Genomic DNA, 17,514 nt, shown 5'->3' on the forward strand with positions numbered 1-17,514 from the left:
TTAGCTCTATCCTAGTGATCTTATGCAACACTCCTTCAAATAGTATTGCATTAGACATGTATGTTGTGTTGCGCCGCTACACTAGTGTTGCAACGTGTATGTCGTGCAACAGTAGTGTTGCATTAAAAATTAAATTTTTTTATAATTATAAAATTTAAATATATCTTCAAGTAATATATATTGATATTTGTATTCTGATTTTTTATTTTGAAAATTTAGTATAATAAATATCATAATATTAACAAGTGATGAGGCTGTTGCGACGTCCACCGTTATCTAAAAAACTTTACAATAGAGTAACCTTGGATTTATAATTACCTTAGTTAATGTATAAATAAAAATAATTAGTTATATCTATAATCTGATTTAATATATATTTTAGTTGTAGTAACTAATATATGATATGTTATAGAGTTTAAATATATTATGTAAATATGACTAATATGAGTAATAATTTTAAGTAATTACAAATATTTTGATGATAATAATATATATTTAAGAAAAATATAGATAAATTAGTTTAGTTGTTTAATTAAATTATGAAATAATATATATTATATTAATTATATTACACATATATATAACTATTTTCTGTATATAATCTGCATGAAAACAATTTAAATTATTGCTAATTTTTTTTAATAAAAAATGAATGTAAACACAGTGTACCAGACTACAAGGTGAAAAGAAAATCACTGCACGGGCGGCAAAATTCCCCCCAAAACTAAACACCCAATTCGATTAAAAACACACACATCAAAAAACTTCCTCTCGACTCTGTCTATCTACATCCATGGTTTGCTCTGCTATCTCATGGCCAACAATAACTCACATCTACCCTGCTACTTTAGTTTCTATTTTATTCTTTTGATCTTCTATTTCTTCACTATCTGATTTTGTATTTCTTCACTATTAATTTCTATTTTTTAAATTATGCAGGTGGTTAGGTTTCGAGTTGGTGTTTTAGCCGGAGCTTGAAATTTGGGTCTTTGAGTTACAGATTTCATCGAGGTAAATTGGGGCTTTCTTGTCTAGATTTTGGTTAAATTTGTGTAGTTTTTATTTGCTGTGAGGCTTTTGCTCCCCGGTGAATTGGCCAAGCACACTGTTTCTAAAGGCACCAAGGCGGTCAACAAATTTACCAGCTCCTGAACTTGTGTTTGTTGAGTGTCTAAGTTGTGTTTTGAAAGTGTTTGATTAAATGTCGAGGTGATAGACTTAGGTCTTTGTTTTCTGATTCTGAAGTAGTGTAAGTATCATGGTTCTGGATTAATGATATATATGATTTGAAGCTTGGATATGTTTCTTATCCCTTTCTGTTGATTTGATTTTATGACATATATCTGAGCACAGGAATGATGAATTGGTATGGTTTTGTAGTGTTTTCCAGAAGGTATACTTTTATTGTTGTTTGACATAAGAATCACTTGGAATCGGATTGTTAACTGATTATTTTCTAATGGCTTATGAATCATACCAAATATGATATTTTCATACCAAATACTTGTATTTCTGGCAGGCATGTGAGTGTACTTCATTTAAACTTCACCATTTATATGATATTTTTCTCTCCGCACTACTTGCAGGTTAAACTATTAAATAAACTTGCATCAGCTAGAGCTTCAGGACTCGATGGCGGCAGCCAAGTTTTGACAGACTTGCTGGATGGTTTGAAAGAACCAACTGCTCCAAGTATGGAGAGGCTGTATTAAAGCATTTGGAGAACATTAGTGATTCAGATCCAAAGCTTCAGAAAGCTCCTAGTAACTATGAAGGCGTAAGATCCCTGACTTGATAATTAAACAGTGTCGGTCTATATTTCTACACATCCATCTTTATTATTTAGAAAATCTGATGAAATAGCAGAACTTATATGTCTCCCTGCTTTTGAGTAATGTAATTACTATTGTTTCTAGAATGTACATGAATTGAGTTGGCTTATGTGCTACCTGGTTTTGACGTGCTAAATTCCAAACCGGAAGAAAGTATATTAATGTTTTAAAATTTCAAAAATGAATAACTGTGATTCGAAATAGAGAAAACTGTTCAAGGCATAGACTTCCTGTTTCCTACTAATAGTGGATAGTGACTGGTTCTATAGCTTCAGCTTATATCATTTTGAATTTCTCACGGAAAACCCTGTATGAGGTTGTCTATCTTCTGATATATTGTTTATACAATTATAGATAGTAGCAATATGCACCAGAAAACCCTGTATATAGACATGAATAAAGTTGTCTATCTATAGTATTTATCTTATTCTGCACAGGGAAATACTCAGAGACCAGAAGTGTGTGTAGTCACTTGGAACAGTGATGAGCTTGCAACAGATGCACTGCCTATTAATGGGTTTGAGCATTATAAGGAAAATGATTTCGTTGCTAATGCTCCATTTTTAGGTAATCCCAGAATAAGCTGGTGAGCTCCTTTACCCAAACAGTTGTTTTCGATCTGAACCAACTCAGTCTGCACGATAAGATAACCTAATAGAATTTAATAATGAAATATATACATATGGTGGAATGAGATCTAAACAATTAAAGATATATATTACTAGGCACTGCCTATATGTCTATTCTAGTTTAATGATATAACTGCAAAGGCCGTGTCACATATCAAACTTCAGTTAAAAAGTAGAAATGTGATACTCTTCGTCTGGTCCATCTTCGTAGCCAGACATTTACATCTTGTTTTTTTTTTCAAATATTACTACTAAGAACCAAAAATTTCAGTTGTGAATTTTTCTTCTTAAGAAGGTGGATTTCTATTGATGATGATTCTCAATTACAAACTACAATCAAGATGAGATACTAACATTGTCCGAACTTGGCATTTGTGATTGATGTGCATTTTAACTCTTTCTTATTTGAAGTATCCTGGCAAAGCTTGACAAGGCAGAAAGAGTACTTTGCTTCAAAAGTGGAATGGCTACTTTGGCTACTACTACTCATCTATTTGGAACTGGTGCCTTTTCTTATAATGTTCCTGGGACTTTTGCTAAGGATGTTATGGATATGGTGCTGGTGACTCGATACTTTGATACCATGAAGGAAATCAGTGCATCCTCAAAGTCAGCTGCCATTTTTGTCCCACATTGACCTGGTGTAGTGAAATATAGTATCTACAATATAGTATCTACAATGAACGTACAACATTGAGAAGGGATTTATGGAGATCTGAGACTAGGTTATTTTGTTGTTTACTTGCTTGGTTAGGAATGGATTTATGAATGTTCAAGACAGATATTGCCAAAATTTTATAGAAAGTGTTGTATTTTACTTTTGTCAGTGTTGTAATTTTTATTTATTTAGTGTTTCATATTTAATCTATCAGTGTTGCAAATATAAATAACCTAGTGTTGCATATTGTAATATATGGTGTTGCAAAAGATATGTGGGACCTACTAATTATTTTTTAAACATTTGGATCATGTGGGACCCACCTATGACGTGGAAAGTGACTCATCAATGACGTGGCAAGTGGACCCAGTTGATGTGGCAGGTGGGACCCAGTTGATGTGGCAGGTGGAGTGGGACCCACCTCTGATGTGTGTCCACCTGTTGGGGCAACACCGGGAGATGTTGCCTTTATAAAAAGGCGGTGTTGCATTATGTGTATAATGCAATACATTTTTGGTGTTGCATTAGATAGCCAAAAGTGTTGCCTTATAGGTCAAAGGCAAGGCTCGCGTATGCAACGCTCAGAAAGTGTTGCATATCTCGATTTCGGTCTTAAGGCAACACCATTTGGGGTATAAGGCAACACTATTGAGCGTTGCATATGAGCGTTTATGGCGTAGTGATAAGACAAAGTTGTGCAGCATTGTTTTTAGATTAGAGTGCATTTTGTAATCTAGCTAAAAGCTTTGTAAAACTTGGAGTATATAACCAAGTTAGAAGCATCAGTTGAACTTGTTCAATTTACTTGAGAGAAAAATCTGATAGTTAGAACTTGTTTGAGTGATGAACCAGCAGCTGTGCGAATTGTAAACAATCCACAGATTCTTCTATATAAAATCTCACGGGTGGATCATTCAATCCACCCGTATTTTTAATACTTGGTGTTTTTCTGTTTACTGTGTTCTTAGTGTATTATTCTTGAATCATTTAAATTTGTAAAAGATTGTATTCAACCCCCCCCTTCTACAATCTTTCTTATAGTTGGTGTAAAATAACAAACCGCCTACTCCGTTATCGTCTCCAGCCACCGCAAATCAAAAATCACCATTGTTAACGGAAAATTACCGGGTTTTATAAAATTACCAGAAGAAAACCACCTTACCACCACCTTCTCCGGTCACTACCTCGTGAAATTCACCATATCTATGAGAAATCACCAAATCTCAATAAAAATCAACAGAATCAAACAAAATCTGCCAAAACCATCATTAATCATCACAACCACCTCATTCGCCACTACCACCATCTTAACACCACCACTTCCATCTGCACACCACTTCCACCATATAATCAACAGGCAAAAGTCAAAATGACCAAAAATCAATACAAATCAACAAAAAATCACCTGTTGTGCAATAAAAAAATCACCACCGTGACTTTTGCAGATCTGAGGACATATATATAGCAGAAGGTTATAGATCTTCCACCAGCGGTCAGTGGTTATATGTATGTGCGTGACGTTGTGGGTATGCAGTATTACATGTATGTGTTGGTTGTATCAAAACGGAGGGAGTACTCTTTTTATCAATTTATAAGTCCTTTTTGTTTTTCCAAGAGTTGTTATAGAAAATAAAAAGTTACATATTAAAATAGACTTGATTTATCTTTTGATGATTATTTTTTTTAATTCTTTTTTCAGTTATATAATATTTATAAATTTCAGTCAAAATATAGTCAATTTTGACCGGTCAAAAATCGAAAGGGACTTATATATTGAGACGAAAGGAGTAATATTCTGTGCAAATTACCTCTGTTTAAGCATTAATTTTGTATAATAATATTTCTTTCAGCTCCCTGTATTTCGAGGTGTAAATATTAGTGATATGTGCTTTAGAATTTAGTGATATTTGAGGTGGGTTCTTAGTTTGTAGAATAAGGAGGTTTGTATTAGAGTAAGACTCTCTCTCTCTCTACATATATATATATATATATGTGTGTGTGTGTGTGTGTGTGTGTGTGTGTGTGTGTGTGTGCAGCTCAAATGAGAGCCCCAGCTAATGTGAGATATGTGATCTAATCCTAGCCACACATTCATATCCCTAAATTAAATCTCAACCACATATTTTATATTTCTATTTTATCCTTCATCTCTTTCATCCACCACCCACAACACCCCTATCACCACCCACACACCCACCACCACGCACCAGTAGTCCCCCGTCCACCACTACCGCAACACATCATATCTGCTCTCTCTCTCCCCCCCCCGCCCCCGCCCCCGCCCCCAGCCCCTCAACTTCCTCCTCGTACCTGGTCCACAGTGGCTCGCTGCCGCCTCCACCAGTTGAACCACCACTGTTCCTCAATGTTGCCGTCGCCGTTATAGTACACACAAATCCAGCCGGTGAGTGGGAGCAATGCGAAGCCAGCATTGACCTGGAGGACTTTTTGTACAAGGCTGGGGCGGTAAGGGAGGAGGATGTTAAAGGCGTGGATGAGAGTGGTGGTGTGTTCGCCGGAGATGCCGCTCGTGGTGGTGTGATGAGTGGCGGTGTGATTGCATATCTGGTTGTTTATGTGGTGATTTTTGTTTTTATGATGGTGATTTTCGTTTTCTGGTGTTGATTTCTTATTTTTTTTGTGTTGATTACTCATTTTTCTGGCGGAGTGTTTGTTTTAACGGTGGTGATTTCGTTTATAGGTGTTGATTTCTCACTTTTTGGTGTTGATCTCTCGTTTAACGGTGGTGATTTTGTGTTTGTCGGTGGTGATTTTCTGGTGGTCGTCAGAGGTGGTGGTGGTCGCTAGTGCTGGTGGCAGCGATGGTTGAAGGTGATTAGTAGTTGAATTAGAAGATGGTGAAATATTAAAATATTAAATGAATGTTGAGAGATGAATATAATGTATTTAAATGAGTGGACTAGATTAGATCTCATATCTCAAATTAATATGAGATCTCATTTGAGCAAAACTCTCTATATATATATATTATCTGTCAGACCGAATCACCTTGTATCCATATCCGTTTCAATTATTTTCATTTTTTTTATCGAATCATATTTTGGATCGATTTTTCTTTTCTACAAATCTATACCACTAAAAACGTTTCTGATCGGATTGGATAGGAGCTATGATCAACATGCCTATACACGTCAGCAGTAATGGTTATAAGTAGCCTCACACAGGGAAAGGAGGAAATACAAGGCTGAAGCTAGGCCTGACAATTTGACACGTAACACGCTAACACGAAACGAAACGACACGAAAAAAATGGATACGGGTTTTGATTTTTGATACACGAAACACGAAGGTACACGAACACGAAATTACAAGATAGATTTCGTGTCGGATATGGGTTTTCATTTGGGGTACACGAAATACACGAAAGTACACGAAATATTTGTAGATTATATTTATTATATATATGTAATGATATATTAAATATATAATTGAGTATAAAGTATATATTTATATGTATGTGTGGATATATATTGTAGATACATTAACAAATTTATAAAGAATTGTATACAAGTATAATATATATCATTCACATTTAATAAATTTATAAAGGAAAATATATATTAAATCCATTTTTTGATTAAAAAATATATTAAAATTTTTATATATAATATACACGAAAAGTACACGAAATATATACGAAACGATTCGAAACGGATACGGGTTTCAAATTAGATACACGAAATTAATAACGGGCGGATACGGATTTCACCTTCGAGTACACGAAACACGAAAATACACGAAACGAAAGTATACGAAACGAAACGATTGCCACCCCCTAGCTGAAGCTGACTTCCATGTGAAATCAGAGTAAAGTTGATAATTTATGAACAGAATATCTATCAATGCTTTCTTTCATCATCATATTCATCTCATATTATGGCTGGGTCCCGTAAGTCACTAACTAGCCCCCAATCCATGCATGATGTGTCCTATATCACCCTGCCGCATTATTTTATAGCTATGTTGAAATCTTTTGATTCAGCAGTTCTATTTCATTTCTTGAAAACAAACAATTCTTTTCATTTTACTTAAACAAGATTGATAAATAAATAAATAAACTAGAGTATTATAAGGATGAAGAATACTACTCCTTCCGTTCTGGTTTTTTAAGCGTGATTTTCTTCTTTTAAATTTTATACGTCTCTCATTTAAATTCACAATATTCGAAATCGCGATTAAGATGCATGTGAGGCGGTGAGCATTATGTCGATACTCGATACTGGGCCAGCCGAATTACATGTATCCGTATGGATAATAATTTATTGATATAACTGATAAAAATATCTCTAAGTTCAGGCTAAAATCTTTGTCATCGCTTAATTATATTTTAAAAATAATATATTATTTTTATATCAGTTCATTACGATAAAATATATTAATTTATTATAACAACGAATTTTTGTTATATAAATATTTTTTTGCGACAAAGCCACTACTAGAATATTGGCTAAAATCAGCGTCAAACACTAATATATCATTGGAATTTAGGTTTTTTACACAATTTTCATAATTTTTATTTGTACTATTTGTTACTCCCTTTGTCCCTCTCATTTCTTTACGGTTACTATTTTGGGATGTCCCTCTCATTTCTTTACGTTACCATAAATAGTAAGTTTTTTCCATCATTACACCCGTTATCTTTCCCCACTATCTCATATTTAATAATAAAAACTACTATTACACCCACTACTTTCTTCCACTATCTCAAATCTATTATTAAATATTGATGGGTCCCACCACTTTACCCACTTTTCATCTGACTTTTCTCATTTTTCATACATTGTCTTGGTCTCCGTGCTCCCTCCAATGTAAACAATTGAGGGGGACGGAGGGAGTATCTCTTTAAACCAAGGATTTTCCAAAATATGAACGGTTTTTCTAGTGTGTGCCCATGGGCATATACTAAGCGCGGAATTTTACAAGTTTGAGAAATTTTGATTGGCTCTCATATCTTAATAATGATGGACCCTTCTGCAAATACAACAACCACACCAATCAAAACCTCCCAAACATATCAAATTCCGCGCTTAGCATGTGCCCATGGGCACACACTAGACAAACCCAAATACGAAAGCCATGTTCTCCCATGAGCTCGTTATGGGGACCATGTTTTCCTTGAAGCCCGATTTGTAAACATTATACTGTGTTACTCTCTCCGTCTCAATGGTTTACAAACATTTCAATAATACGTACAACTAAATCACGTACTCCCTCCGTCCCAATCAATTTTATACAGTTTCCTTTTTGGGACGTCCCATCATATCTATACATTCCAAATATAGTAACTTTTAATAGACCTGGCAAATCGTTCGTGTCGTGTATAAACGTGTCGTGTACTTTCGTGTTTCGTGTATCTGGTGGGTATACACGAACACGACACGAATTCAATTCGTGTACACGATTGTAAACACGAACACGACACGATTTAGAAACAGGTAAAAACGACACGAACTGTAGTACACGAATTTTTTCATGTACACGAAAACGACACGATACGAAATAGTACATGAAAACACGAAAACACGAAATATACACGAAAAAATACACGAAACTGGTAACGAATTAGTACACGAAATATTAATATTTTACAAATATTGTCCAAATTCAGGCTTAAACATAATAAAAGTTACATAAAATAAAGGATAATTGGGAAACTTTGAATTTGTCCGCGACCAACTCTTAATTCGAAGGGTATATATATATATATATATATATATATATATATATATATATATATATATATATATATATATTTATTTATTTATTTATTTATTTATTTCGTGTACCTCGTGTCGTGTCGTGTACCCGAAGGGTAAACACAAAACCGACAAGACTTCTCAGTCGTGTATTTCGTGTCGTGTACCTTTTCGTGTCGTGTACTCAAAATGCAAACACAAACACTAAATTTTCGTGTCGTTTTCGTGTCGTGTATTCGTGTCGTGTGAAAATTTGCCGGGTCTAACTTTTAATAATATAAAACACTATTACACCCACTTCTTTCTTCCACTATCTTCATTCTATAATAATATAAACACTATTACACCCACTACTTTCTTCCACTATCTCAAATCTATCATTAAATATAAATGGGTCCCACCACTTTACTCACTTTTCATCTCACTTTACTTACTTTTTACACTTTTTCTTGGTCTCCGTGTCCAAATCAAATGTATACAATCTACTGGGACGGAGGGAGTATACCTATAATTTTGTATTGGGTTGGAGGGAGTACGGTAAAGTAAGAAATAGTAAGGCATGTCAGATCTAAATACAAACATACAGAAACATGTGCACTGTAAACACACATGCAAACACATAAAACTGATAGTCCTTGAACAAATTATGGCACTGAGCCATCTTTCATTAACATTAAGTTCCACTCACAGGGCATAGCTAATTAACACCTCTATATATGACGAGGAAGATATACAAATTAATCTAACCCTCAAAAAGTCTATGAGTGTTGGGTTAGAGTCATCACTGAATTCCAAAAAAAAAAAAAACACTAACGACAGCTTCAAGACCAAACCAAAACGAGGAAAGATGTTAAAAAAAGAGAAGCAGCAGCTGCTTCTTCTTGACCATCTTCCTCGTTCAACAAATCGAACCATCCATGAATTATCAAGCGATAAAAATAATAAGCAAAAAAGATCAGCATCGGAGCATTGAGGTCAAGGACTCGAAAACGACTTGTTCACATGGAATGGTGAGTCCCATGTCATGCACAAATCCGAACTCATCTTCAGCTTGTTGGAGGAGGCACTGAAACTGGGGGTGTGTGAGAAACGAAATGGGCACAATGTATCGGCTCCGGTTCTCTCCGACGTAGACTGCAAAGTGGCCTTTGGGCACGTCGACCGGGAGGCCGGAGAGATTGTCGCAGCCGTGTTTCTTGCCGAGGCTCGAACATCTCTTGAGGATTTGTTTGAGGACTGCGGTCTGGGGCATTTTGTTTGATTTTCCAACACCCATCTCCTTTTTCTTTTGGTTTTTGAAGAAAGTTAGTTTTGAGGGAATTAGTTTGGGAATATTTGAGAGAGAGTTGTGGAGAGAATAGAGGGTTGTCAAGGGGTTTTATCGAGACTTGGCTAGAGAGAGATAAGGGAGATTGAGAGAGGGGTCCACATGTGGGGCTGGGGAAGGGGGCAAGGGGCAAAGGACCAGACCATGGGTGTTTTTAGTTTCAACTACTCATCTCTACGTACTGTGTGTATAATGTATATCTAGAGCGACACCCTGGGCCCAAAAACTTAGTGGGTGTTTGGCAACCCATTTTAAGCTGGACTTCTCGGTTTATAAGTTAGAAGCACTTATTCGTACCGTTTGTGTAAAAAATCAAGAAGCACTTATAAAAAGTTATGAATGCTAGCTTTTGTTTCAGGACTTCTGCTTATTTCCCAAACACTTTAATCACTTATAAGTCTTATCTTGCTTCTAACTTCTACTCTACTTATTTATTTTAAACAATAAGCACTTATTTTAATCTCACCCAAACGGCCCCTTAATACTCCCCCGTCCTCCTGTTGTTTATGTTATTTTTTCTATATGTATTTTTGAGATTTTTATAAGATATAATTTCATAATTTTTTTAAAATTATTTTTACTGAATAAAATTTGACATCTAAATTTTCATTCAAAAATAAAATAAATTTAAAAAATGTTATTAAATTATATTTTATAAAAATATCATAATGTGTGTCCTCACAATGGCATTTTGAAGCCCCACCCCTCCCCATGTATATCTGTAGCTAATGCAGTGTCTTTGTCTTAAACTAGCTGTACGTACAAGTTTATACTAGTTATTATTAGCAGATAATGAAATAAGGAGAGCTGTGTAATTTGCTTAAGGAGAAAATTGGGACCTAGGTGGTGGTGGGATGTAATACGAGATTTTATATGCTGGGAACAACCGATGATTGCTAGAAATATATAATAAGATAATATATTATAAAAACTGATCGTTAGGATTTATGCTTGCTAGAAAATCCGTTTGATTGCAGTTACCATAATGAAAACATTTCTCCTGCTACTCAAAGCCATTAAGTGAGGTAGTATTGCTTAGCAGTTGGCAGTTTCAAAAGCTTCAGGTTTCAAATTTCAACATCACTGTTGGCTGCAGAAGTATTTAGATTTCCAACATTCTGTCTATTTCAGAAAATTATATGTGTAATTCCTTTCCGAAGCGAATTTTCTATGGTGTGTTCATGGGCACACAATAATCATTAACTCTCATGAAAATGCAGTTTTTGATTGGTGGATTGATAATAAATGTTGATGACCCCCTGCATTCACACCAATTCCACCAATCAAAAAAAGTTATTTTCATATGAGAGTTGGTACTTATTGTGTGCTCCTGGGCACACACTGGAAAGACCGTTTCCAAAAAAAACATCTATGAAAACATGTATAGTGCGTGGCTGACACAAGCTCAGTACACCAGTCAAAAGTTTACATATTTATTTGCAACTGTTTGCCACTACCATTAGAATTAAAGAGTTTACTCTACATATTTAGAGTTTAGAAATATATTAAAATTAATGTGTCCATTCTCCATTTTGTATTTCCCTCTGCAATCTGTGCTACAATCTACATGCACACATACATATATATTCACATCTAGGACTTGTGTACTTGGATGACTACACCCATGCGATGTTAGAAGATCACTGAGTCTTGTATAAATTTGATGCATAATAATATATACAACAAAGTTTATGGTTTTATTTAGTTTCATTATATAAATAAATTTTGCCTATAATATTGAATTTCAACTGAATTTCTTGTGACATTCAACTCTCACTCACAGTCTCACACTACATGGCAAAATGAATTGGAGAAACATCTTACAAGTATTTTAAATATTTTCTTTACATGTTCCTATTTTCGGGAGAATCTATAAGAATTTTTCTCTCCTTTGGCAAATTTATATCGATAAAACTAATCATCATGGTACTCAAACAGAGGGACACCTGATTGCACGCAGATAGATAGGTAATTACTTTGTATCTTATTCCTGCTCCCTCCGTTTCAATTTACATGTCCACTTTGAAAAAAAAGTTTTGTTTCAAATTAGTTGTCCACTTCAACTTTCAATGCAAAATTATATTTTCAAAGTCAATTCTACTCCACATACTCCTTATTTATATTTCCTAGATCAACCACATACCACATATTATGATCATTTAATCTATACTATACTATAATAAGCCAACATGGGTATAATTTGTAGTCCGAGGTTTTAGTTATATTTTTTGGTTTGGTACTGTCTTTTTGTACTATAACTCTACAAATGTGAAGTCTATTAGTATTATATTGTTAAACAGTTTCAAATACTAAAAACACTCATAACAATCCATTATCATATAATATTTCATTAAAAAAATTATAATGATGTTATATATAAAATTATAAATATACAATTTTGAATATTTTCTTTTAACAAGAACCTTCATATAACTCTTTTTAACTTTAACGTGTTCTATTTTAATATAAACACGAATATGGAGTCCATTAGTATTATATTGTTAAACAGTTTCAAATACTAAAAACACTAATAAAAATACATTATCATATAATATTTCATTAAAAAAATTATAATGATGTTATAAATAAAATTATAAATATACAATTTTGAATTTTTTTTTTAAACCTTCATATAACTCTTTTTAACTTTAGCGTATTCTATTTCAAGATAAACACGAAGCATTCCAAAACCGTTTCTAACTCTAATTTTAAAAGTTATTGTTGTCAAAAAAACCAAGATTACAAAATTATGTTGAAATTCGATTGATTAGATTACTGAATCTTTCAAAAATATTACATGATCGGTTATGTTTGGAAAAGATTTGAATTTTCTGATTTTTTATTTTTAAATCTACGTGTACTAAATTTGGATTAAATGTACTAATATCCTGATATGAAAATATAGTCAGTTGAATAATATAATTTAATTAAAACTCAATCCATTAATACTAAAATATTAATAAAATGACGTTAAAATTTAAAATATAAATAATAAATTACGACTATATATCCACCCGTGCCAAGCACGGGTTAAAGGCTAGTACATTTAATTTGTGAACATCTACTTTTCTTAAACTATGTGATATTTTGAAAGTGGACATCTAATTTGAAACGGAGGGAGTATTAAGTTTCTGATATTGCATAAAATAATTATTCACGGGTTCAAACTCTCAGATTTCTTGTTGTCATGTTAGCCAAAGTTGATATTCCAAAGTTCATTGTTACTCCTACACGTATCGATTTACCTCACACGTGCTTAGTTTAGAGAATATCAAATCCGAGCTTAGTCATAAGATTGACACGTTTTACCCTCTCAACTCAACTTCGTTCCAGCAGTTTTTAGAAACAAAGAAGGGTTTGCAAGTAGATTAGTGGGATACTTCCTACACAACATAATCTGCCACTGAATTAAAGTGTTTGATGGAAGTCCTGTCAAAATAATGCAGCTTTCAAGGTGGTCCTCCTAAGAGTAAGTCCAATGGAGGAGCTAAAGTGGGTGCTATTGCCATAATATAGCACCCAAGTAAAAAATACAACTCCAATGGGATGCTATATTTTGATGCAAAATAGCAAAATGCTATACTTGGTGCTAAATATAGAACCAAGTATAGATGTTGCTATTGCTATAATATAGCACCGAAGGAAAAAATGCAACTCCAATGGGATGCTATTGCTATAATATAGCACCAAAGTTGAATGTTAGTTAAATATACATCTAATTGGTTCTATTTTAAATCTAACCATTGGACTATTAATTCTATCTTAACACCAAAAACCACTTTTTGGTTTCAAATTATAGCAATAGCTATACACATTTTAGCATCACCATTGGACTTGCTCTAATGAATAATGAAACAACCACCCTAGCTAATTTACTCTTCCTATCAATTCATACATTTTGATGTATATAATCAAAATTCTGAAAATGAACCCACTTCCAAGGAGCACCACTTATGCCAACCTAGCTAGCTATTTGGAAGAGAAAGTAATATATGCATGTTCTAAGGCTCAGAGGAGTGATCGGCAAATGCTCAAAAGTTATTAATTGCATGATACGGAGCTGTCCTGCATTCATGTCTTCTCTTTTTGTTTTACTAGTCTAGCCCCCCAAACAAGTCCTTTCGAGTACAAACACCCCCACAAGCTTTACATGAACCATACATATATTGTGGTATCCATATTACAAGATTGTCAAGTGCTTGTGTGCTATCCATTCTTGATTTTTTCTCTTGAGATTTTTTTTCTGTTTCTGATTTTTTCATGCCAATGCATCCACTCATCATACCCTCACCTAGTGGTAATAAAAGATCGAGCATAATAGTAAGCCTAAACCAAATTGATAAGGAAATATATACATAGTCCCGGTTTGTTTCAAGTAAACAGAAGTTGCTTCTGGCTTCTGCTTTTCTATTTTCCAGAGTACGTCAGCTGCAGATACTTATTGACTGCCCAGATAGAACTGAATTAATTTTTGCCACTCTAGCTTGGTTTCTGAATTAGTCTAAACCAAATTGACAAGGAGAAAATTGAATACATGTATTAATTATCTGTATAGTTTGGTTTCATAAATTTCCCAAGGCTTTAACACATTAGTCTCACAGAAATCCACAATCTCCAAATGCTATCAGAAGGCAAGTAATCTACTTGAAACGTGCTGATGGCTATAGCAATTAGCAAGATTAGTAAAATTTAATGGCTAATTGCAATTAGTAAGGATACCTTAGTCTCATTGACAGGACACTGTCTGGAGAGAGTTGAATGTTGTAAGAATTTCCTGGTTCCTGGTCTCCTGCTACTGATTGCTGAATACTCCTACATGCAAGCAAATCCATACATAAATGAGAATCTGTTTTATGGTCAGATTTCAGTGTGTTTGTGAATACTCAACTTCGGTCAATTTAGCAGCACCTTTAAAACTTTTACCAATATTTCAACAGTCTTTAGACTCTTGTTTAAAACCACTATATATTTTAGTCTCAGACCACGGAAAATCTAAACTTGAAGCAATAAGCACATGCCTGGGGGGATTGCAGCATTAAACGTTTTAGTTACTCCAGTCAATCTACATAAAAAACTAGTGGAGTGGGGTGGGGGACATAATTTGCAATTTCTTAAACCTGCAGCTAGGAAAAGAATGGTCATTCACAGTTAACAATGAGAACTCGCAAAATTCCAGTACTAATCGCATATTACCTCCACTTCAAATTAGATGTCAATTCTTAAAAAATCACACAGTTTAAAAAAAATTATTTATAAATAATTGCATTATATGACAGTAATATGTGGATTGATGTTGATCTGGGAAATATAAATAACAAATATGTGAAGTAGAACTGAATTTGAAAATATAATTTTACATTGAAAGTTGAAGTGAACAACTAAATTGAAACAAATTTTATTCTTAAAGTGGACATGTAAATTGAAACGGAGAATGTAAGGATTTTCACACTAACAACCATTTTCCAGTGAGATGGTAGATTTTTATTGATTAACATCCCGTTAATAATGATATCTCCACAATATACACACAAAAATCTCTATCAATAAAAAATTTCTATCTAAATATGCTACCTATAACTCCTTACCCACTATTTAATATTTGGACTGACACCCACTATTGAACATGCTACCTCTAACTAACGTTTACAAATCAGGTGCAGATTTTAACTGTCTCGCGTCTTTGGCAATATGAGCTCACAGCTTTTACAAACAAACATGGAAGAAAGGAGATTAAAATGTACTAAACAGAAGCACTTAACATAAATGTAGACTGCAACATGGATGAAGGTAATAGAATCAAGCTCAAGGCTTCATTTTGCTTTCAATTTACAATACCCTACCGAAAGTTAATGTCCTGGTATATAAAGAAACAAGTAAATAAGTGGGGAACAGAAGCATTGGTTCCAAGTTTACCATCCTTGGGTAATACTTTTACTTCCTGTCTCTTCTTTTTCCTGTCATTGCCCTGTCCATCATTTGGAGCCAAGTATTTACAAACTTATTCACCTTACCAACATAATAAAACCTATCCTGTTTTATCCTTGTCCCTCATCTCTACAGGAATAACATCTACAGAGTAGCATAAACCATGTCCTGTTACCATCCATTTTGCTCACTGGATAAAACAAGAGGTGATATAATATGATGACCTGTTGATGTTACATTTTTTGGTGGTTGACATAAATTTCAATGTATTCGATTATAAGTAGGGTTGAAGGGTGAGAATAAAACTGTAGACCTCCTCTAGCACTAGGAGCACCTTGTTTCTTCTACAATTATAGTGCATGTTTGGCTGCCCTGCTTCCCGCTTCTTTTTCTAAAAAGTCGGCTTCTGCTTTTCTTGATTCTTTGTGTAAAAAGTCAGAAGCGCTTAAACGATCATGAATTCTACTTTTTTCCAGACATATTAATCATTTAAAAGTCTTGACTTACTCCTCATTTCTAGTGCACTTTTTTATTTTAAACAAGAATCATTTTTTTTAAACTTACCCAGACTACCCCGTATAACACTGCAATTTATTCGTGGAAGCTCCTCCCCAAAAAAAAGAGGCTAACTTTTGATCCCGTGGATCTTGAACATGCCAGTCATACAGAGGAGATCATTTCGCTCGCTCCCTCGCTGTGAAACTGTTTTATATCTGTGTAAAAACATTTTACAATGATCTACGATGGACTTTCTGAGGAATGATTCCCTTCTTTTGGGTCCAAATGAAACAATAATAATGACGGCAATGGTAGATAATTACACTGTCGATAAGATTTACCGTTTTGTTTCAATAACCAACCAGAGTGAGGGTGAGGGAAGTTTCCAAGCAGGCCTAGGTCTGAGTCATTCATCAATGGATCCAATTTTAAATAAATGCCTTTAAAATCGGCCTTGATAGCTACTCTCTGGTCCTTTATATAAGGCACCTTGACTTTTTGCACATTGTTTTAGGATCTTTGACTACCAATTTAAACTTAATATTTTTAAATTTTTCTTTTTCTGAATAATAATATTTATGTTATATTTTTAATCAGAAAAAGAAAATTTTAAAAATATTAAGTTTAAATATGTGGTCAAAGCTCCTAAAACAATGTGCAAAAAGTCAAAGTGCTTTATATAAAGGATCAGAGCGACTAAGTAGAGTGATGAGGGGTGCATTTTGGTCTCCATATCTGGTTCATCTACGTAAGGTGTTGTCTGGATACTGTAGGAAATGAGTAAGCTGTTCTTCACCAATCAATTTAATAAAAAGTTGCAATTTTTAGCATTATCCAAGACAGTAAGTACATAGATATACCGGTCTTAGAAAAATATTTAAGACAAGAGCATCTCTGAAAGACTATCCTTTATTCCTTTCTAAGAAACA

At 34.0% G+C, this 17,514-nt stretch overlaps 1 protein-coding gene and 1 long non-coding RNA gene across 3 annotated transcripts; one reads left to right on the top strand and one right to left on the bottom strand.

Moving 5' to 3' along the window:
- The first annotated feature begins 718 nt into the window (after positions 1 to 718).
- LOC108225242 (uncharacterized) lies at positions 719 to 3,282 on the top strand. 2 transcript variants are annotated; one of them, XR_010284173.1, is made up of 5 exons: positions 719 to 796; positions 940 to 1,011; positions 1,587 to 1,777; positions 2,270 to 2,399; positions 2,873 to 3,282. It is a non-coding gene; the product is annotated as an uncharacterized LOC108225242 (long non-coding RNA). The 2 variants fall into 2 exon arrangements; XR_010284172.1 differs by lacking the exon at positions 2,270 to 2,399.
- A 6,188-nt stretch (positions 3,283 to 9,470) lies between these two features.
- LOC108226563 (protein SMALL AUXIN UP-REGULATED RNA 12) lies at positions 9,471 to 10,213 on the bottom strand. Its single transcript, XM_017401536.2, has one exon. It carries the CDS (start codon positions 10,109 to 10,111, stop codon positions 9,791 to 9,793), a length of 321 nt encoding a protein of 106 aa, XP_017257025.1. The 5' UTR covers positions 10,112 to 10,213; the 3' UTR covers positions 9,471 to 9,790.
- Between the last annotated feature and the right edge of the window lie 7,301 nt (positions 10,214 to 17,514).

The sequence above is a fragment of the Daucus carota genome, chromosome 6 (genome assembly GCF_001625215.2).
Source record: "Daucus carota subsp. sativus chromosome 6, DH1 v3.0, whole genome shotgun sequence".
Classification (NCBI taxonomy): domain Eukaryota; kingdom Viridiplantae; phylum Streptophyta; class Magnoliopsida; order Apiales; family Apiaceae; genus Daucus; species Daucus carota.

Coding starts and splice junctions, on each gene's coding strand:
- LOC108226563 (XM_017401536.2), bottom strand. CDS start 10,111: ATGGGTGTTGGAAAATCAAACAAAATGCCCCAGACCGCAGTCCTCAAA.